This window comes from Pristiophorus japonicus, chromosome 2, assembly GCF_044704955.1.
Source record: "Pristiophorus japonicus isolate sPriJap1 chromosome 2, sPriJap1.hap1, whole genome shotgun sequence".
Lineage (NCBI taxonomy): Eukaryota > Metazoa > Chordata > Chondrichthyes > Pristiophoridae > Pristiophorus > Pristiophorus japonicus.
The window spans coordinates 1,368,924-1,392,863 of NC_091978.1; the positions used below are offsets into that span (position 1 = coordinate 1,368,924).

General features: G+C 46.5%; 1 protein-coding gene across 1 annotated transcript in view; it reads left to right on the top strand.

Moving 5' to 3' along the window:
• The window catches only part of LOC139235179 (zinc metalloproteinase-disintegrin-like batroxstatin-2), a 546,822-nt gene that overhangs the window by 256,091 nt on the left and 266,791 nt on the right, over positions 1-23,940 (top strand). Inside the window, exons 12-13 of the mRNA XM_070866402.1 lie at positions 1,665-1,860; positions 14,626-14,734. Of these exons, the coding sequence (XP_070722503.1) occupies positions 1,665-1,860; positions 14,626-14,734 (305 nt within the window). The remainder of the gene's footprint in view (positions 1-1,664; positions 1,861-14,625; positions 14,735-23,940) is intronic.

Genomic DNA, 23,940 nt, shown 5'->3' on the forward strand with positions numbered 1-23,940 from the left:
AGCTAAAAATGTCATAATGGGACCCTGGTTTGTTCATGGTCTTTACATCCCTGATACTGAACAGGATACTTGGTAAAGACAGCTTATATTTTACAGTTCGATTTTCCAGCATATTCAAATCTCCTGGCAGCTGCACTCCACTGGTGTCTCAGTGCCAGAACCAAGTCCTCTCAGGTATTCTGTACAGGAGGCTACTGAATGTCTGCTTAACCACTCTGTGTTGGTGGGAGCAGTTAATATAAATCTGTGCATCACTGTACAACAAAAACTTGCTTGGATCCAGGCTTGCTGAGGATAGATCTTCAGAACTGTGTGGCTGTGAACTGGCCTTTTAATCAGACATTGCATTCGCCCAATTTCCAAGATGTGCTCCCAACGGACGAGGCTCCTGCAGGGACATCAAAATCCAGTGGCGGCAACATGCACTCTAAATTGAGGATACACATCAGCTGCTGTTACTAGGGGCCAAAAGTATATCCAGTGCTGCTCTGAGGGAGCTTTCTTCTGCCGTGCGCCGAGAGAAACCAACACTTGTCTGTTGCTGGGCTGCCTGTTGCATGAGATGCCATTTCAACAGAGATTAACTCAAACACAATGTATACAAATACATTCTTGTGCTAATCCTTGTACAGAATAATTTAAATCCCAATGTAATTCTGCCAACTGAAATCCAGAAAATGATCAGGCATAGCTTCTCATCTGCTCTCTGATCATCCAGTGGGTTTTACTCCGTTAGCGAGCTATATCTTATCATCCAATCGGTTTTATTCAGATATAGCTCGCTCACTAACATATGAAAACTGTAATAAAATTGTTTGGTATTGTCACTCACAATAGAAAGGGGAGGGCATCAGTGAATGTGATAATTGTGGGCATTGGTGAATGGGGTAATTGTGGGGGGCATCAGTGAATGGGATAATTGTGGGCATTGGTGAATGGGTTAATTGTGTGCATTGGTGAATGGGGTAATTGTGTGCATTGGTGAATGGGGTAATTGTGGTGGGCATCGGTGAATGGAGTAATTGTGGGCATCGGTGAATGGGGTAATTGTGGGCATCGGTGAATGGGGTAATTGTGTGCATTGGTGAATGGGGTAATTGTGGTGGGCATCGGTGAATGGGGTAATTGTGGGCATCGGTGAATGGGGTAATTGTGGGGGGCATCCGTGAATGGGGTAATTGTGGGCATCAGTGAATGGGGTAATTGTGGTGGGCATCGGTGAATGGGGTAATTGTGGGCATCAGTGAATGGGGTAATTGTGGGGGGCATCAGTGAATGGGGTAATTGTGGGCATCGGTGAATGGGGTAATTGTGGTGGGCATCGGTGAATGGGGTAATTGTGGGCATCAGTGAATGGGGTAATTGTGGTGGGCATCGGTGAATGGGGTAATTGTGGGCATCAGTGAATGGGGTAATTGTGGTGGGCATCGGTGAATGGGGTAATTGTGGTGGGCATCAGTGTGGTGTAAAAGCAAAAGTAACAATAAACAGACTCAGTATTTGAGATTATAATTAATGAAGCAATTGAGTTGGAAAGATGTGGTGACATTGTTGTAACTGGTGGTGGTATATATCATTTTTGTCAGTTTATGTGTATTCATTGGCAATAGAAATTAATGTTCTTGATTTATGACCAAGATTAACATGTTCCTTGAAATTTACAGTTCATAAAACTGAATAGAATTTGCAGGAAACCCATTGGAGAGTGTGATTTTGCAGAATACTGCACAGGCTCGTCTTCGCAGTGTCCAGTCAACATGTACAAGAAAAACTTTCATCCTTGTGCAAATGCAACTTCGTATTGTTATAACGGCGCATGTCAGACCCTGCAAACTCAGTGTCAGAATATATGGGGACCAAGTGAGTACACAGCACATATTAAGCTACCGGTTGCACTCCAGTTTGTCTTTCTGCTTCCGAACCGCTTTCCCTCTGCCACTTTCTGTGTTACTGTGTCTCTAAGACCCATCATTTTTTTTATTTGTTGACCTAATGGCATAATATACTAAATATAAATAAAAAATGGGGCCGATATTGTGCATGTACGGTAAGTAAGTGGTTGACGTCTCACCAACCTTCAATGAGATTAACTGATTTAACTATTAATCAATGTTTAGTGCAAGATATACTGGGGAGCACCCAGAGGTCCTGTTGGAAGTGAAATTGAAATATCTCGAAGCTGGATACCATTCAGTAATTGTGCTTTAGAGGTCAGGATGCAGGAGATTGTGCAGTGAAGGGAGGAGAGAAGCACCAGAGTAGTTCCAGGATGGAGGTAACAGCATCTGTAAATGCGTCTCATCTGTGGTTCAAACCCGTGGGAGGGTGACAAAGAAAGTTACTGACTAAGTTTGCCAAAGTAAGTTTCAGAACATGTGGTTACCTGTTAATACATTGCCTTGCAAAGCATTTTTATTATTCATCACTAAAGATAGTGCACCATCACAGAGGGAGAACTTTGCTCATTGCTCCCCTCTCTGAATACAGAGGCATGCTCATATTGTTCCTGGGCACTGTGTAATCTTGCCCTGTCACTAAAGGTAGCAAGTAACAAGCAGCAAGTGCAATACCAGCGCAGGGTTCCTTAATGCAACATGTTCATACCCGGTGAAAGGCACCCTAGGCACTTAGTCGTCACATTCTATAACCAACCTATGTCCTTGTTATATCTGCAGCAGGGGAAGGCTGTAACATAGAAACATAGAAAATAGGTGCAGGAGTAGGCCATTCGGCCCTTCTAGCCTGCACCGCCATTCAATGAGTTCATGGCTGAACATGCAACTTCAGTACCCCATTCCTGCTTTCTCGCCATACCCCTTGATCCCCCTAGTAAAGACTACATCTAACTCCTTTTTGAATATATTTAGTGAATTGGCCTCAACAACTTTCTGTGGTAGAGAATTCCACAGGTTCACCACTCTCTGGGTGAAGAAGTTTCTCCTCATCTCGGTCCTAAATGGCTTACCCCTTATCCTTAGACTGTGACCCCTGGTTCTGGACTTCCCCAACATTGGGAACATTCTTCCTGCATCTAACCTGTCTAAACCCATCAGAATTTTAAACGTTTCTATGAGATCCCCTCTCGTTCTTCTGAACTCCAGTGAATACAAGCCCAGTTGATCCAGTCTTTCTTGATATGTCATTCCCGCCATCCCGGGAATCAGTCTGGTGAACCTTCGCTGCACTCCTCAATAGCAAGAATGTCCTTCCTCAAGTTAGGAGACCAAAACTGTACACAATACTCCAGGTGTGGCCTCACCAAGGCCCTGTACAACTGTAGTAACACCTCCCTACCCCGTACTCAAATTCCCTCGCTATGAAGGCCAACATGCCATTTGCTTTCTTAACCGCCTGCTGTACCTGCATGCCAACCTTCAATGACTGATGTACCATGACACCCAGGTCTCGTTGCACCTCCCCTTTTCCTAATCTGTCACCATTCAGATAATAGTCTGTCTCTCTGTTTTTACCACCAAAGTGGATAACTTCACATTTATCCACATTATACTTCATCTGCCATGCATTTGCCCACTCACCTAACCTATCCAAGTCACTCTGCAGCCTCATAGCATCCTCCTCGCAGCTCACACTGCCACCCAACTTAGTGTCATCCGCAAATTTGGAGATACTACATTTAATCCCCTCGTCTAAATCATTAATGTACAATGTAAACAGCTGGGGCCCCAGCACAGAACCTTGCGGTACCCCACTAGTCACTGCCTGCCATTCTGAAAAGTACCCATTTACTCCTACTCTTTGCTTCCTGTCTGACAACCAGTTCTCAATCCACGTCAGCACACTACCCCCAATCTCATGTGCTTTAACTTTGCACATTAATCTCTTGTGTGGGACCTTGTCGAAGGCCTTCTGAAAGTCCAAATACACAACATCAACTGGTTCTCCCTTGTCCACTCTACTGGAAACATCCTCAAAAAATTCCAGAAGATTTGTCAAGCATGATTTCCCTTTCACAAATCCATGCTGACTTGGACCTATCATGTCACCTTTTACCAAATGCGCTGCTATGACATCCTTAATAATTGATTCCATCATTTTACCCATTACCGATGTGAGGCTGACCGGTCTATAATTCCCTGTTTTTTCTCTCCCTCCTTTTTTAAAAAGTGGACTTACATTGGCTACCCTCCACTCCATAGGAACTGATCCAGAGTCAATGGAATGTTGGAAAATGACTGTCAATGCATCCGCTATTTCCAAGGCCACCTCCTTAAGTACTCTGGGATGCAGTCCATTAGGCCCTGGGGATTTATCGGCCTTCAATCCCATCAATTTCCCCTAAATGCTGATTACCCTTGTATGTTGAGTTCCCAGCCTTGGTCACCCTGGATCCATGTCTCCGTGATGCCAATCACATCATAGCCGTTAATTGCTATCTGCACAGTTAATTCATCCACCTTATTCTGAATACTCCTCGCATTGAGGCACAGAGCCTTCAGGCTTAAATTTTTAACACACTTTGTCCCTTTAGAATTTTGCTGTAATGTGGCCCTTTTTGTTTTTTGCCTTGGGTTTCTCTGCCCTTCAATTTTACTATTCTCCTTTCTAGCTTTTGCTTCTGTCTCCATTTTATTTCCCTCTGTCTCCCTCCATAGGTTCCCATCCCCCTGCCATATTAGTTTAACTCCTCCCAAACAGCACTAGCAAACACTCCCTCTAGGGCATTAGTTCCGATCCTGCCCAGGTGCAGACCATCTCGTTTGTACTGGTCCCACCTCCCCCAGAACCGGTTCCAATGCCCCAGGAATTTGAATCCCTCCCTTCTGCACCACTCCTCAAGCCACGTATTCATCTGAGCTATCCTGCGATTCCTACTCTGACTAGCAATCCTGCGATTCCTACTCTGGCTAGCACGTGGCACTGGTAGCAATCCTGAGATTACTACCTTTGAGGTCCTGCTTTTTAATTTAACTCCTAGCTCCCTAAATTCGTCTTGTAGGACCTCATCCCGTTTTTTACCTATATCGTTGGTACCTATATGTACCAAGACAACTGGCTGTTCACACTCCCTTTTCAGAATGTCCTGCACCCGCTCCGAGACATCCTTGACCCTTGCACCAGGGAGGCAACATACCATCCTGGAGTCTCGTTTGCAGCCGCAGAAACGCCTATCTATTCCTCTTACAATCGAGTCCCCGATCACTATCGCTCTCCCACTCTTTTTCCTGCCCTCCAGTGCAGCAGAGCCACCTACGGTGCCATGAACTTGGCTGCTGCTGCTCCCCCCTGATGAGTCATCCCCCTCAACAGTACCCAAAGCGGTGTATCTGTTTTGCAGGGGGATGACCGCAGGGGACTCCTGCACTACCTTCCTTGCACTGCTCTTCCTGTGGGTCTTCCATTCCCTATCTGGCTGTGTGTACTCTTCTCCTGTGGTAAGACGAACTCACTAAACGTGCTATTCACGTCATTCTCAGCATCGTGGATGCTCCAGAGTAAATCCACCCGCAGCTCCAGTTTCGCAACGCGGTCCGTCAGGAGCTACAGGCGGATGCACTTCCCGCATACGTAGTCACAAGGGACACCGGAAGCATCCCTGACTCCCACATTGTACAGGTGGAGCATAACACGTGTCCGAGCTGTCCTGCCATTGACTTCACCCTTAGATAAACTTAATCTGGCAACAACAAGGCTAAAGGTTACTTACTGATATAGAATAGAAAAAAGAAAAGCTATTCACCAATCACCAGCCAATCACTTACCCGCTTGGCTGTGACGTCACCTTTCAATTTCTTTCTCCTTTTTTGCCTTCTCTCCCCGCTGAAGCTGCACAAGCTGGCCTTTTATAGGCCTCACCAACGCCACGAACTCCTGCCTCTCCACTGCCGCCGCCCCTCGCTGACGCGGCACATCCGCCTTGGCTGATGACGTGGAGCAACAGCCGCTCTGACCCACCTGCACCTCCGCCCCGATGACATCACTTCCGCCCCACTCCAAAAAAACCCAAAGACCTAAATTTCTCCAGATTGTCTGCCCCATTCATTGGCTAAGGGGAGACGTTATTGAGGTGTATAAAATTATGAGGGGTCTGAATAGAGTGAATAGGAAGGACCTATTTCCCTTAGCATAGGGGCCAACAACTAGAGGGCATAGATTTACAGTTATAGGTAGAAGGTTTGGAGGGGATTTGAGGGGAAATTTCTTCACCCTGAGGGTGGTGGGGGTCTGGAACTCACTGCCTGAAAGGGTGGTAAAGGCCGAAAACCTCACCACATTTAAAAAGTACTTGCATGTGCACTTAAAGTGCCGTAATCTACAGGGTTACGGACCAAGAGCTGGTAAGTGGGATTAGTCTGGATAGCTGTTTGTCAACTGGCGCAGACACGATGGGCTGAATGGTCTCTTGTGTTATATAATTCTGTGAGAAGAAGCACATGGTTAGGAAATAGAAGAGATATGTCACACGCTGTCGCAAAAAGGGTAAACATACTAAATATAATTAGAACTGCAGTGTGTCTTGAGAGCTCAGATCATAGAATCCTAGAAATTTACAGCACAGAAGGGGGCTATTTCGGCCCATCGTGTCCATGCCTGCCAACCAGGAGCTATCCAGCCTAATCCCATTTTCCAGCTCTTGGTCCGTAGCCCTATAGGTTATGGCACTTTCAGTGCATATCCAAGTATTTTTTCAATGTGGTGAGAGTTTCTGCCTCCTTCATCCTTTCAGGCAGTGAGTTCCAGACCTCTACAACCCCCTGGGTGAAGAAATTTCCCTTCATAACTCCTTTAAACCTCCCCCCAATCACTTTGAATCTATGACACCAGGTTGTTGACCCCTCTGCCAAGGGAAACAGGTCCTTCCTATCCCCTCTATCCAGGCCCCTCGTAATTTTATACATCTCAATCAGGTCTCCCTTCAGCCTCTATTCCAAACTGACCAATCTTTCCTCATAGCCAAAATTCTCCAGTCCAGGCAACATTCTTGTAAATCTCCTCTGTATCCTTTCCTATGCAATCACATCTTTCCTGTAATGTGGTGACCAGAACTGCACGCTGTACTCCAGCTGCGGCCTAACCAGTGTTTTATGCAGTTCAAGCATAACGTCCTTGCTCTTGTATTCCATGCCTCAATTAGTAAAGGCAAGTACATTTGTAAAGACTGTTTGAGCCGGGGGCATCTGCAGCGCATGTGTGCGCAACTGAGCAAGCGTGCTGCGGCACGTGGAGGATGATGACCAGTATAGCGCGGATCTGGAAATGCAATCCGAGATACGAAAGGAGGAAGTATATGGACGGTATTCGTTCCTAACAAAGAGCCAACCGATAATAATTAATGTGAAACTTAACTGTGCCGGTACCGATGGAATTGGATACGGGTGCCAGTCAATCAATAATGAGCCAGAGAACATTTGACAAGCTGTGGGATACTAAGGCTGTGAAGCCTAAGCTGAGTCCAGTCAATGTCAAGTTGCGTACGTACAGTAAAGAACTCATAACAGTGATTGGCAGTGCAGTAGTCAAGGTGTCGTCTGATGGTGCGGTTCATGATTTACTGTTATGGATTGTTCCAGGCAATAGTCCAACGCTGTTCGACAGGAATTGGCTAGAAAAAAATCAAATGGAATTGGAACGATGTCAACGTGTTGTCGTCAGAGGATGATACTCCATGTGCTCAAGTACTGAGCAAGTTCCGCTCACTGTTTATACCAGGCATTGGCAATTTCACGAGTTCCAAGGTGCAGATCCACGTGGACTCGGATGTAAGACCCGGTTCTATACACGATGAGGGAGAAGATCGAAATTGAACTGGACAGACTCCAACGTGAAGGGGTCATATCACCAGTCGAATTTAGCAAATGGGCCAGCCCCATTGTTCCTGTATTGAAGAGTGATGGCACTGTCAGGATTTGTAGAGACTATAAGATTATGATCAACCAAGTTTAGAAACAGGATCAATACCCGTTACCGAAGGCTGATGACCTGTTTGCAACACTAGCCAGGGGGAAGTCGTTCACTAAACTGGATCTGACGTTGGCCTATATAACACAGGAGATTGTTGAGACATCGAAGAAACTTACATGCATCAACACTCATAAAGGACTGTTTATCTACAACAGGTGTCCTTTCGGAATTCGCTCGGCTGCAGCCATTTTTCAGAGGAACATAGAGAGTCTACTGAGGTCCATCCCGAGAACCGTCGTGTTCCAAGATGACATCCTGGTCACAGGCCGAACATCTGAACAACCTGGAAGAGGTTCTACATCGTCTGGACAAAGTGGGACTCAGACTGAAACGTTTGAAGTGTGTCTTCATGGCACCAGAAGTCGAATTCCTGGGAGGAAAATTGCTGCTGACGGCATCAGGCCTACAGACTCAAAAACCAAAGCCATCACAAATGCACCCAAGCCTCAGAATGTGATGGAGCTGTGTTCGTTCCTTGGTCTACTCAACTACTTCAGTAATTTCCTACCCAGATTGAGCATTTTATTAGAGCCACTGCACATGCTGCTAAGAAAAGGCGACAACTGGGTTTGGGGTGCATCTCAAGATAGAGCTTTTGAGAAAGCTACTAATCTGTTTTGCTCTAACAAGGTGCTGGTACATTATGATCCGTGCAAGCGCCTGTGATGCTTTGTCATATGGAGTTGGTTGCTTGCTCCAACAAGCTAATGAGTCGGGTAAACTGCAACCTGTTGCGTATGCTTCTAAAAGTTTGTCAATGGCGGAAAGAGCCTACAACATGGTAGAAAAAGAAGCAGTAGCCTGTGTGTATGGGGTTAAAAAGATGCATCAGTACCTGTTTGGTCTTCGGTTCAACTGGAAACAGATCACAAGCTACTCATAACTTTGTTTTCCGAAAACAATTAAATCAATACCAATGCATTGTCCCGCATCCAGAGGTCAACGCTGACATTATCTGCCTATGATTATGTCATTCGCCATAGACCTGGCACTGAGAATTGTGCCGATGCACTGAGCTGTCTGCCGATGCCCACACCGGAGGTGGAGACGCCACAAACAGCAGACCTACTGTTAGTTATGGATGCTTTTGAAAGTGAAGGAACCCCTGTCAACAAGTTAAGACCTGGACCAGCCAGGACCCGATGATATCAGTTGTGAAACGTTAGAAACATAGGTGCAGGAGTAGGCCATTCGGCCCTTTGAGCCTGCACTGCCATTCAATAAGATCATGGCTGATCATTCCTTCAGTACCCCTTTCCTGCTTTCTCTCCATACCCCTTGATCCCCTTAACCATAAGAGCCATATCTAACTCCCTCTTGAATATATCCAGTGAACTGGCATAAACAGCTCTCTGCGGCAGTGAATTCCACAGGTTAACAACTCTCTGAGTGAAGAAGTTTCTCCTCATCTCAGTCCGAAATGACCTACCCCTTATCCTAAGGCTATGTCCCCTGGTTCTGGACTTCCCCAACATCAGGAACATTCTTCCCGCATCTAACCTGTCCAGTCCCGTCAGAATCTTATATGTTTCTATGAGATCCCCTCTCATCCTTCTAAACTCCAGTGAATAAAGGCCCAATTGATCCAGTCTCTCCTCATATGACAGCCCAGCCATCCCTGGAATCAGTCTGGTGAACCTTCGCTGCACTCCCTCAATAGCAAGAACGTCCTTCCTCAGACTAGGAGACCAAAACTGAACACAATATTCCAGGTGAGGCCTCACTAAGGCCCTGCACAACTGCAGTAAGACTTCCCTGCTTCTATACTCAAAATCCCTAACTATGAAGGCCAACATACCATTTGCCGTCTTTACCGCCGACTGTACCTGCGTGCCCACTTTGGTGACTGATGAACCATGACACCCAGGTCTCGTTGCACCTCCCCTTTTCCTAGTCTGCCGCCATTCAGATAATATTCTGCCTTCGTGTTTTTGACCCCAATATGGATAACCTCACATTTATCCACTACTGATGTCAGGCTGACCGGTCTATAATTCCCTGCACCAGGGAGGCAACATAACATCCTGGAGTCTCGGTTGCGGCCACAGAAACGCCTATCTATTCCCCTTACAATTGAATTCCCTATCACTATCGCTCTCCCATTCTTTTACTGCCCTCCTGTGCTGCAGAGCCAGCCACGGTGCCATGAACTTGGCTGCTGCTGCTCCCCCTGATGAGTCATCCCCCTCAACAGTACTCAAAGCGGTGTATCTGTTTTGCAGGGGATGACCGCAGGGGATCCCTGCACTACCTTCCTTGCACTGCTCTTCCTGTTGGTCTTCCATTCCCTATCTGGCTGTGTACCCTTTACCTGCGGTAAGATCAACTCACTAAACATGCTATTCACGTCATTCTCAGCATCGTGCATGCTCCAGAAAGAATCCACCCTCAGCTCCAGTTCCGCAACGCGGTTCGTCAGGATCTGGAGGCGGATGCACTTCCCGCACACGTAGTCGTCAGGGACACCAGAGGCGTCCCTGATTTCCCACATAGTACAGGAGAAGCATAACATGTGTCCGAGCTCTGCTGCCATGACTTAGCCCTTAGATACACTTAAATTGGCAACAACAATGCTAACTGTTACTCACTGATATAGAAAAGAAAAAAGAAAAGCTACTTACCAATCACCAGCCAATCACTTACCCCCTTGGCTGTGACGTCACCTTTCAATTTCTTTCTACTTTTTTGCCTTCTCTGTGTAGCTGCACAAGCTGTCCTCAGCGACCACGAACTCCCGCTGCCTCTCGCGGTTTTTATAGGCCTCTGCCGATCCCCGGACTCACGCCTCAGCGACCACGAACTCCCGCTGCCTCTCGCGGCTTTTATAGGCTTCTGCTGATCCCCGGACTCACGCCTCAGCGACCACGAACTCCCGCTGCCTCTCGCGGCTTTTATAGGCCTCTCGCTGACCCCGGACTCACGCCTCAGCGACCACGAACTCCCGCTGCCTCTCGCGGCCTTTATAGGCCTCTGCCGATCCCCGGACTCACGCCTCAGCGACCACGAACTCCCGCTGCCTCTCGCGGCTTTTATAGGCCTCTGCCGATCCCCGGACTCACGCTTCAGCGACCACGAACTCCCGCTGCCTCTCGCGGCTTTTATAGGCCTCTGCCGATCCCCGGACTCACGCCTCAGCGACCACGAACTCCTGCTGCCTCTCGCGGCTTTTATAGGCCTCTGCCGATCCCCGGACTCACGTCTCAGCGACCACGAACTCCCGCTGCCTCTCGCGGCTTTTATAGGCCTCTGCCAATCCCCGGACTCACGCCTCAGCGACCACGAACTCCTGCTGCCTCTCGCGGCTTTTATAGGCCTCTGCCGATCCCCGGACTCACGCCTCAGCGACCACGAACTCCCGCTGCCTCTCGCGGCTTTTATAGGCCTCTCGCTGACCCCGGACTCACGCCTCAGCGACCACGAACTCCCGCTGCCTCTCGCGGCTTTTATAGGCCTCTGCCGATCCCCGGACTCACGCCTCAGCGATCACGAACTCCCGCTGCCTCTCGCGGCTTTTATAGACCTCTGCTGATCCCCGGACTCACGCCTCAGTGATCACGAACTCCCGCTGCCTCTCGCGGCTTTTATAGGCCTCTGCCGATCCCCGGACTCACGCCTCAGCGACCACGAACTCCCGCTGCCTCTCGCGGCTTTTATAGGCCTCTGCCAAGAAACGCTGTGACCTTAGTGGTGATTGGTCTGCCATACCCGACAAATGGGTGATGAGACCAAACCGTACAACCGTCGCAAAGACGAACTATCCATTCTATCAGTTTGTTTACTGTGGAGTAATCGTGTTGTTATGCCTAAGAAAGGCAGAGAAATTTGTACATGATCTACATAGCACTCATCCGGTATTGTCATGATGAAAGCCGTTGCCAAGTCTCATGTATGGTGGCCTGGAAGTGACTCTGATCTGGAATCATTTGTGCATCAGTGCAACACTTGCATGCAGCTAAGTAAAGCACCAGCGGAATCGCCGCTGAGTCTGTGGTCATGGCCATCCAAACCATGGTCCAGGATCCACATCGACTTTGCAGGTCTCTTCCTGGGAAAGATGTTTTTAGTTGTGGTGGATGCATATTCCAAGTAGAGTGTATAATCATGTCATTCAGTATATCCACAGCTACCATTGAGAGCCTTCGTGTCATGTTTGCCACTCATGGTCTGCCCGACATTGTTGTAAGCGACAATGGACCTTGCTTCACTAGTCTGGAGTTTCAAGAGTTCATGAAACTCAATGGTATCAAACATGTGACGTCAGCACCATTCAAACCCACATCTAATGGTCAAGCAGAGTGTGCTGTCCAAACCATCAAGCAGGGTATGAAACGTGTAACTCAAGGTTCACTGCAGACTCGCTTGTCATGCATATTGCTTAGTTACAGGACAAGATCCCACACGCTTACCAGGGTCCTCCCTGCTGAACTATTGATGGAGAGGTCTCAAGACCAAGCTCTCTTTTGTCCACCCTGACTTGAACGATTATGTTAAATACAGACGTCAAAGGCAGCAGTGGTATCATGATCGCGCTGCTGTGCCACACGACATTTCTGTCAATGATCCTGTGTGTGTACTAAATTATGGTCAAGGTCCCAAGTGGGTCGCTGGTACTGTTACGGCCAAGGAGGGTAACAGAGTGTTTATCGTTAAGCTCCAGAATGGGCAAACATGCAGGAAACATGTTGATTAGATAACGGATGAACCGGAACAGTCTGAGGAAGACACAATCAGTGACCAACCAGTCCTCAGTCATCAGAGGACTTCGCTGTCATCAATGAATCTGGACATTCAATCCCTGACATGGTCATTGCCACTCCCATCAGACTGGCTACCCAGCCCCCAGTCATAACAGACTCAGAGCACTCGTCCAAGGCTGGAGTTGAACTGAGACGATCAACACGGGAGCAGAAAGCCCCGGACCGTCTCAATTTGTAAACAGACTGTTATTAATATCTTAAAGGGGGATATTGTCATATATGTATGCTTGGAGTTACTAGCCACCAGGTGGCGTGACTGTCGGAGGTCATTGGGCTGTACTCACATGTGTGGGGCCCAGGTATAAAAGGCAAGCCATCATGTAATGTAATCACTTTGGGCCCTAATAAAGCAGAGCCAGATTTATACCTGTGTTACAGTATTCAGTCTATTGAGTTATTACATAACAGAGTGAAATGTTGCTATGTTTTATGGTCCTTGTGTATGACTGTGGGAAATGGCCATGGTGATTTATTTGGGTAGGTTATGGAGAGCACTTTGCTGCATTGAATGCTTTAGGCACTCGAGTAAGTGTGGCATCTATTAAAGTTGCCTTTTGATGCTGAGTGATTGGCTGGTTGCACAGATATGTCTTCCGTATCTTGGTCAGGTCATCTTCCTTCGCTAATGGAACAGAACGTTTAGTTCCTCTAACTCCGGCCTCTTGTGTTTTCCCCTTCTAATCCTTTCACCAATCTTCCCACCATATACCCCTTCTCCTCTCCACTTTCTTCACCTTTATGACCCTACTTAAAACCCACCTCTGAGCAAACTTTAGGCCACCCCTCCCAATATCTCCTTTAGAGACTTGTTAACCTGTGGAATTCCCTGCCGCAGAGAGTTGTTACCCTGTGGAATTCCCTGCCGCAGAGACTTGTTAACCTGTGGAATTCCCTGCCGCAGAGAGTTGTTACCCTGTGGAATTCCCTGCCGCAGAGACTTGTTAACCTGTGGAATTCCCTGCCGCAGAGACTTGTTAACCTGTGGAATTCCCTGCTGCAGAGACTTGTTAACCTGTGGAATTCCCTGCTGCAGAGACTTGTTAACCTGTGGAATTCCCTGCTGCAGAGAGTTGTTACCCTGTGGAATTCCCTGCTGCAGAGAGTTGTTACCCTGTGGAATTCCCTGCTGCAGAGACTTGTTAACCTGTGGAATTCCCTGCTGCAGAGAGTTGTTACCCTGTGGAATTCCCTGCTGCAGAGAGTTGTTACCCTGTGGAATTCCCTGCTGCAGAGAGTTGTTAACCTGTGGAATTCCCTGCTGCAGAGAGTTGTTAACCTGTGGAATTCCCTGCTGCAGAGACTTGTTAACCTGTGGAATTCCCTGCTGCAGAGAGTTGTTAACCTGTGGAATTCCCTGCTGCAGAGACTTGTTAACCTGTGGAATTCCCTGCTGCAGAGACTTGTTAACCTGTGGAATTCCCTGCTGCAGAGAGTTGTTAACCTGTGGAATTCCCTGCTGCAGAGACTTGTTAACCTGTGGAATTCCCTGCTGCAGAGACTTGTTAACCTGTGGAATTCCCTGCTGCAGAGAGTTGTTAACCTGTGGAATTCCCTGCTGCAGAGAGTTGTTAACCTGTGGAATTCCCTGCTGCAGAGAGTTGTTAACCTGTGGAATTCCCTGCTGCAGAGAGTTGTTAACCTGTGGAATTCCCTGCTGCAGAGATTTGTTGATGACAGTTCATTGGATATATTCAAGAGGGAGTTAGATATGGCCCTTACGGCTAAAGGGATCAAGGGGTATGAAGAGAAAGCAGGAAAGGGGTACTGAGGTGAATGATCAGCCATGAACTGTGTTTCTATGTCTATGTTTCAGTTCAGTGCCCATTTTCCACACCCCTCTGTGAAGGACCTTAGGATGTTTTCTATGTTAAAGGTTTTACATATTTACGGTGCTATATAAATGTAAGTTGGTGTTTGCCGAACTTGTTTAATTTTTTTTTCTTTTTAGTTGCTGTTCCCAGTCCCATTTTGTGTTACTGGTACATGAACATAATAGGAAATCAATTTGGAAATTGTGGCCGAAAAGAAGATGGCTCCTTTGTGAGTTGCTCTATAAAGTGAGTATGAATGTCCAGAGGACGAACTGTACAATCTGAAGAGCCAGTGACAGGACTGTGGTTATAATTCACAGAAGTAACTGCAATTAATGTACTATATAGACAGTATTGTGTCGCAGGATGCAATGCCGATTTATTTGTTGAGAATGACCCTACTGGTGAGCAACATGAACAGACAGCTCTTGATAGTATATTCTGTTCAAACAAAAGATTTAATCCAACATGTCACCATTTATTACCTTGCCTGCTATATCAGATCTGGTCATAAGGTTGACGATGACTGCATTGCACACGTTGGGAATTTCGCGGATAGTACCTATAGTTCTATTGGGGAGGATTTAAACTAATATGGCAGGGGGATGGGAACCAATGCAGGGAGACAGAGGGAAACAAAAAGGAGCCAAAAGCAAAAGACAGAAAGGAGATGAGGAAAAGTGTAGGGCAGAGAAACCCAAGGCAAAGAACAAAAAGGGCCACTGTACAGCAAAATTCTAAAAGGACAAAGGGTGTTAATAAAACAAGCCTGAAGGCTTTGTGTCTTAATGCAAGGAGTATCCGCAATAAGGTGGATGAATTAATTGTGCAAATAGATGTTAACAAATATGATGTGATTGGGATTACGGAGACGTGGCTCCAGGATGATCAGGGCTGGGAACTCAACATTCAGGGGTATTCAACATTCAGGAAGGATAGAATAAAAGGAAAAGGAGGTGGGGTAGCATTGCTGGTTAAAGAGGAGATTAATGCAATAGTTAGGAAAGACATTAGCTTGGATGATGTGGAATCTATATGGGTAGAGCTGCAGAACACCAAAGGGCAAAAAACGTTAGTAGGAGTTGTGTACAGACCTCCAAACAGTAATAGGGATGTTGGGGAGGGCATCAAACAGGAAATTAGGGGTGCATGCAATAAAGGTGTAGCAGTTATAATGGGTGACTTTAATATGCACATAGATTGGGCTAGCCAAACTGGAAGCAATACGGTGGAGGAGGATTTCCTGGAGTGCATAAGGGATGGTTTTCTAGACCAATATGTTGAGGAACCAACTAGGGGGGAGGCCATCTTAGACTGGGTGTTGTGTAATGAGAGAGGATTAATTAGCAATCTCATTGTGCGAGGCCCCTTGGGGAAGAGTGACCATAATATGGTGGAATTCTGCATTAGGATGGAGAATGAAACAGTAAATTCAGAGACCATGGTCCAGAACTTAAAGAAGGGTAACTTTGAAGGTATGAGGCGAGAATTGGCTAGGATAGATTGGCGAATGATACTTAGGGGGTTGACTGTGGATGGGCAATGGCAGACATTTAGAGACCGCATGGATGAAGTACAACAATTGTACATTCCTGTCTGGCGTAAAAATAAAAAGGGGAAGGTGGCTCAACCGTGGCTATCTAGGGAAATCAGGGATAGTATTAAAGCCAAGGAAGTGGCATACAAATTGGCCAGAAATAGCAGCGAACCTGGGGACTGGGAGAAATTTAGAACTCAGCAGAGGAGGACAAAGGGTTTGATTAGGACAGGGAAAATGGAGTACGAGAAGAAGCTTGCAGGGAACATTAAGGCGGATTGCAAAAGTTTCTATAGGTATGTAAAGAGAAAAAGGTTGGTGAAGACAAACGTAGGTCCCCTGCAGTCAGAATCAGGGGAAGTCATAACGGGGAACAAAGAAATGGCGGATCAATTGAACAAGTACTTTGGTTCGGTATTCACTAAGGAGGATACAAACAACCTTCCGGATATAAAAGGGGTCAGAGGGTCTAGTAAGGAAGAGGAACTGAGGGAAATCTTTATTAGTCGGGAAATTGTGTTGGGGAAATTGATGGGATTGAAGGCAGATAAATCCCCAGGGCCTGATGGCCTGCATCCCAGAGTACTTAAGGAGGTGGCCTTGGAAATAGCGGATGCATTGACAATCATTTTCCAACATTCCATTGACTCTGGATCAGTTCCTATGGAGTGGAGGGTAGCCAATGTAACCCCACTTTTTAAAAAAGGAGGGAGAGAGAAAACAGGGAATTATAGACCGGTCAGCCTGACCTCAGTAGTGGGTAAAATGATGGAATCAATTATTAAGGATGTCATAGCAGTGCATCTGGAAAATGGTGACATGATAGGTCCAAGTCAGCATGGATTTGTGAAAGGGAAATCATGCTTGACAAATCTTCTGGAATTTTTTGAGGATGTTTCCAGTAAAGTGGACAAAGGAGAACCAGTTGATGTGGTATATTTGGACTTTCAGAAGGCTTTCGACAAGGTCCCACACAAGAGATTAATGTGCAAAGTTAAAGCACATGGGATTGGGGGTAGTGTGCTGACGTGGATTGAGAACTGGTTGTCAGACAGGAAGCAAAGAGTAGGAGTAAACGGGTACTTTTCAGAATGGCAGGCAGTGACTAGTGGAGTGCCGCAAGGTTCTGTGCTGGGGCCCCAGCTGTTTACATTGTACATTAATGATTTAGACGAGGGGATTAAATGCAGTATCTCCAAATTTGCGGATGATACTAAGTTGGGTGGCAGTGTGAGCTGCGAGGAGGATGCTATTAGGCTGCAGAGTGACTTGGATAGGTTAGGTGAGTGGGCAAATGCATGGCAGATGAAGTATAATGTGGATAAATGTGAGGTTATCCACTTTGGTGGTAAAAACAGAGAGACAGACTATTATCTGAATGGTGACAGATTAGGAAAAGGGAAGGTGCAACGAGACCTGGGTGTCATGGTACATCAGTCATTGAAGGTTGGCATGCAGGTACAGCAGGCGGTTAAGAAAGCAAATGGCATGTTGGCCTTCATAGCGAGGGGATTTGAATACAGGGGCAGGGAGGTGTTGCTACAGTTGTACAGGGCCTTGGTGAGGCCACACCTGGAGTATTGTGTACAGTTTTGGTCTCCTAACTTGAGGAAGGACATTCTTGCTATTGAGGGAGTGCAGCGAAGGTTCACCAGACTGATTCCCGGGATGGCGGGACTGACCTATCAAGAAAGATTGGATCAATTGGGCTTGTATTCACTGGAGTTCAGAAGAATGAGAGGGGACCTCATAGAAACGTTTAAAATTCTGACGGGTTTAGACAGGTTAGATGCAGAAAGAATGTTCCCAATGTTGGGGAAGTCCAGAACCAGGGGTCACAGTCTGAGGATAAGGGGTAAGCCATTTAGGACCGAGATGAGGAGAAACTTCTTCACCCAGAGAGTGGTGAACCTGTGGAATTCTCTACCACAGAAAGTAGTTGAGGCCAATTCACTAAATATATTCAAAAGGGAGTTAGATGAAGTCCTTACTACTCGGGGGATCAAGGGTTATGGCGAGAAAGCAGGAAGGGGGTACTGAAGTTTCATGTTCAGCCATGAACTCATTGAATGGCGGTGCAGGCTAGAAGGGCTGAATGGCCTGCTCCTGCACCTATTTTCTATGTTTCTATGTTTCTACCAGTCAAACTCGCATTCTTTATAGTGACCTGCTGGCATCTGAATGATAGATATTCACACTGATCGGCAGCACGTCACATTGGAGCAATGGCATACTGGGCCAGGGAGTCGATGGCCACAGTCTCAGACTCCCAATGCGCTGAATTACTGATCCCAGCCACGGTGGAGGTGTTGGGTTGATGCTCGGAGCCTCCCCGAGGCGGAGAGGAAAGCAAGGTCAGTAATTGATACAGCGGAGAGCAGCTTCTGTGATTTGTTACAAATGACCAGGAAAGACTTGCTGGACTCAACATGTTTTCACTGGAGAAAACAACATGGGGGAACATGAGCCATGTATTCAAGATGCTGAGAGGCATAGACGGTGAAGATGGGAGGTAAGCTGTTTGACGTGGGCTCTGAGCATCAAACTAAAAGTGACAGGTTTAAAGTTAACAATCTGAAGAAAAACTAGTGATTAGAAGAATATTTTTTTTCCACAGGAAATGAACTGCTGGCAAAAGCAGCTGATTAACAGTATCCAAAAAAAAGATGTGGACGTGGATCTAATTTGGAGCAGGGTTGGTGGTGAAATGGTTGGGCTGAGAAAATCAAACACTCCATGGGATACATTGGGTTCAGGTGGGGTGTGTAACTGCTAGTAAGTGAACAATGAATAGTGAGACATGGGAATGAATAAATATTTTGCACCTAATTTGATCTCTGCCAGTATTTGTGCTACACTGTATAGATTAGATGAGTGGTGCGCACCCCCTATGATGGAGTACATTGTATATGTTCCGTGGAAGCAATGTACAAAATGGCCTTTGCTCATTCCATTTTTTATGTTCAGAAGCATTGCTGGTGATATTAAACAGCTGTGGCTGGATGTTCTGACCATTGACTACGAATGGGTGGAATCTGATTTAACATTCCTTTATTGGACTTTAGCAGAAGACCAGATGTGGCTACTTTAAGCTGATTACTGCTTGCCTGTTTGTGTCTCATAATTACTTCTGTCTCGGTGTACAGTTTAATGGGGATAAGATATAAAGTTAAAACTTCAATTAGGTTTTCAGTATTTTTTATTCATTCTTAGGATGTGGGCATCACTGACAAGGCCAACATTTATTGCCCATCCCTAATAGGCCTTGAGAACATGGTGGTGAGTCACCTTCCTGAACCACTGCAGTCCATGAGGTGAAGGTACTTCCTTTTCTCATTCCCAAGCAGTTACTTGGAGTCGAGGATGACTTACTTCCACACTAAAAATTAGTTCTCAGGTGACTGAAGAGTCCAGTGCATGACGTACAGTCTCCAACAGGTGGGGCAGATGGTGGTCGGAGGAACGGGAGGTTGAGGTGCCTGGGTTGCCGCGCGCTCCTTCTACTGTCGATACTTGGCTTCCGATTGCTTTCACAAGAACATAAGATATAGGAATAGGAATAGGCCATACGGCTCCTCGTGCCTGCTCCGCCATTTAATACGATCATGGCTGATCCGATCATGGACTCAGGTCCACTTCCCTGTCCGCTCCCCATAACCCCTTAATCCCTCATCGGTTGAGAAACTGTCTATCTCTGTCTTAAATTTATTCAATGACCCGGCTTCCACAGATCTCTGAGGCAGCGAATTCCACAGATTTACAACCCTCTGAGAGAAGAAATTCCTCCTCATCTCAGTTTTAAATGGGCAGCCCCTTATTCTAAGATTATGCTCCCTAGTTCTAGTCTCCCCCATCAGTGGAAATATCCTCTCTGCATCCACCTTGTCAAGCCCCCTCATAATCTTATACGTTTCTATAAGATCATCTCTCATTCTTCTGAATTCCAAAGAGTAGAGGTCCAACCTACTCAACCTTTCCTCATAAGTCAAGCCCCTCATCCCCAGATCAACTGAGTGAACCTTCTCTCAACTGCCTCCAAAGTAAGTATATCCTTTTGTAAATATGGAATCCAAAAATGCATGCAGTATTCCAGATGTGGCCTCACCAATACCCTGTGTAGCAAGACTTCCCAGCTTTTATACTCCATCCCCTTTGCAATAAAGGCCAAGATTCCATTGGCCTTCCTGATCACTTGCTGTACCTGCAGACTAACCTTTTGTGTTTAAAATGCACAAGTACCCCCAGGTCCCGCTGTACTGCAGCACTTTGCAATTTTTCTCCATTTAAATAATAACTTGATCTTTGATTTTTTTCAGCCGAAGTGCATGACCTCACACTTTCCAACATTATACTTCATCTGACAAATTTTTGCCCACTCACTTAGCCTGTCTATGTTCTTTTGCAGCTTTATTGTGTCCTCCTCACACATTGCTTTTCCTCCCATCTTTGTATCGTCAGCAAACTTGGCTACGTTACACTCGGTCCTTCCAAGTCGCTAATATAGATTGTAAATAGTTGGGGTCCCAGCACTGATCCCTGCGCCACCCCACTAGTTACTGACTGCCAATGCGAGAATTATCTATTTATCCTGACTCTCTGTTTTCTGTTAGTTAGCCAATCCTGTATCCAAGCTAATATATTACCCCCAACCCCGTGAACTTTTATCTTGTGCAGTAACCTTTTATGTGGCACCTTGTCAAATGCCTTCTGGAAGTCCAAATACACCACATCCACTGGTTCCCCTTTATCCATCCTGTTCGTTACATCCTCAAAGAACTCCAGCACATTTGTCAAACATGACTTCCCCTTCATAAATTCATGCTGACTGTGCCTGACCAAATTATGCTTTTCCAAATGTAATGCTACTGCTTGTTTAATAATGGACTCCAACATTTTCCCAACCACAGATGTTAGGCTAACTGGTCTATAGTTTCCTGCTTTTTGTCTGTCTCCTTTTTTAAATAGGGGCATTACATTTGCAGTTTTACAATCTGCTGGGACCTTCCCAGAATCCATGGAATTTTGGTAAATTACAACCAATGCATCCACAATCCCTGCCGCTACTTCTCTTAAGACCCGAGGATGCAAGCCATCAGGTCCAGGGGATTTATCCGCCTTTAGTCCCATTATCTTACTGAGTAGCACCTCCTTAGAGATTGTGATTATGTTAAGTTCCTCCTCCCCTGTAGCCCCTTGACTATCCACTGTTGGGATATTGTTTGTGTCCTCTAAAGTAAAAACTGATACAAAATATTTGTTCAGAGTTTCTGCCATCTCAGTGTTCCCCATTACTAATTACCCGGTTTCGTCCTCTAAGGGACCAACATTTACTTTAGCCACTCTTTTCCTTTTTATATACCTATAAAAACTCTTGCTATCTGTTTTTATATTTTGTGCGCGTTTACTTTCATTGTCCATCTTCCCTTTCTTAATCATTGTTTTCGCCATTCTTTGCTGGCTTTTAAAAGCTTCCCAATCTTCTGTCCTCCCACTAATTTTTGGCCACTTTAAATGCGCTTGTTTTTAATTGGATACCGTCCTTTATTTCTTTAGTTATCCACGGATGGCTATCTTTTCTTTTATACCCTTTTCTCCTCACTGGAATATATTTTTCTTGAGAGTTATGAAACATCTCCTTAAATGTACACCACTGTTCACCAACCGTCCTACATTTTAATCTATTTTCCCAGTCAACTTTAGCCAACTCTGCCCTCATACCTTCATAGTCTCCTTTATTTAAGCTTAGTACGCTGGTTTGAGAACCAATTTTCTCACCCTCCATCTGAATTTGAAATTCAGCCATGCTATATGTTATATATGTATACTTTGTACAGCCACCAGAGGGCTCATCCCCTGGAGTCCCAGGGGGACTCCCATAATCCCTTGGGAGCACAGGTATATAAAGAGGCTTCACAGGTTGGAGAGGCACTCTGGAGACCTGCAATAAAAGACTACGGTCACACTTTACTTTGAGCTCATGGTGTTCAGTCTGACTCTTTCTCCATACATAACAAGTGTTTTAGTGCTGGGGATGTTGGCCTGATTGAGGACGCTAATGTTAGTGCGTCTGTTCTGCCAGGGAATTTGTAGGATCTTGTGGAGGCATAGTTGGTGGTATTTCTCCAACGACTTGAGGTGTCTATTATACATGGCCCATGTCTCTGAGCCATACAGGAGGGTGGATATTACGACAGCCCTGTAGACCATGAGCTTGATGGCAAATTTGAGGGCCTCATCCTCGAACACTCTTTTCCTCAGGCGGCCGAATACTGTGCTGGCGCACTGGAGGCGGTGTTGAATCTCCTCATCAATGTCTGTTTTTGTTGATAAGTGGCTCCCGAGGTATGGGAAATGGTCCACATTGCCCAGGGCTGCGCCGTGGATCTTGATGACTGGGGGGAAGTGCTCTGCAGCGAGGACAGGACCTTTGTCATACGGATGTTTAACGTAAGGCCCATACTTTCGTAAGGCCCATACTCGGTAAATACGTCGACAATGTCCTGGAGTTCAGCCTCTGTATGTGCGCAGACGCAGGTGTCGTCTGCGTACTGTAGCTCGACGTCATAGGTTGGGGTGGTCTTGGACATGGCGCAGAGACGACGAAGGTTGAACAGCTTCCCACTGGTTCTGTTTAGTTCCACTCCAGCGGGGAGCTTGTTGACTGTGAGGTGGAGCATGGCAGCGAGGAAGATTGAGAAGAGGGTTGGGCGATGACACGGCCCTGTTTGACCCCAGTCCAGACGCAAATTGGGGCTGTAATAGATCCATTGGTAAGGATCACGGCCTGCATGTCGTCGTGGAGCAGATGGAGTATGTTAATGAACTTTTGGGGGCATCCGAAACGGAGGAGGACGCTTCATATACCCCTGCGGTTGACAGTGTCAAAGGCCTTTGTAAGGTCGAAGAAGGCCATGTATAAGGTCTGGCACTGCTCCCTGCATTTTTCCTGCAGCTGTCGCACTGCAATAGTCTGACTCTTTCTCCATACACAACAGGTTCCGCCAGGACCACTCGGCTCCAGACCTCATTACAGCCTTGGTCCAAGCATGGACAAAAGAGCTGAATTCCAGAGGTGAGGTGAGAGTGACTGCTCTTGACATCAAGGCCGCATTTGACTGAGTGTAGCATCAAGGAGCCCGAGTAAAACTGAAGTCAATGGGAATCATGGGGAAAACTCTCCACTGGCTGCAGTCATACCTAGCACAAAGTAAGATGTTTGTGGTGGTTGGAGGTCAATCATCACGGCCCCAGGACATCGCTGCAGGAGTTCCTCAGGGCAGTGTCCTAGACCCAACCATCTTCAGCTGCTTCATCAATGACCTTCCCTCCATCATAAGGTCAGAAATGGGGATGTTCACTGATGACTGCACAGTGTTCAGTGCCATTTGCAACTTCTCAGATAATGGAGCAGTCCATGCCCACATGCAGCAAGACCTGGACAACATTCAGACTTCGGCTGATTTCCAATAAGCAAAAGTCTAACCACCGCCCCTTGACATTCAGTGGCATTACCATCGCCAAATCCCCCACCATCAACATCCTGGGGGTCACCATTGACGAGAAACTTAATTGGACCAGCCACACAAATACTGTGGCAACAAGAGCGGGTCAGAGGCTGGGTATTCTGCGGCGCGTGTTTCACCACCTGACTCCCCAAAGCCTTTCCACCATCTATAAGGCGAAGTCAGGAGTATGATGGAATACTCCCCACTTTCCTGGATGAGTACAGCTCAAACAACGTAAAGAAGCTCGACACCATCCAGGACAATGCAGCCCGCTTGATTGACTATCCACCACCTTAAACATATCCACTCCCTCCACCACCAACATACCGTGGCTGCAGTGTGTACCATCTACAAGATGCACTACAGCAACACACCAAGGCTTCTTCGGCAGCTCCTCCAAAACCCTCAAC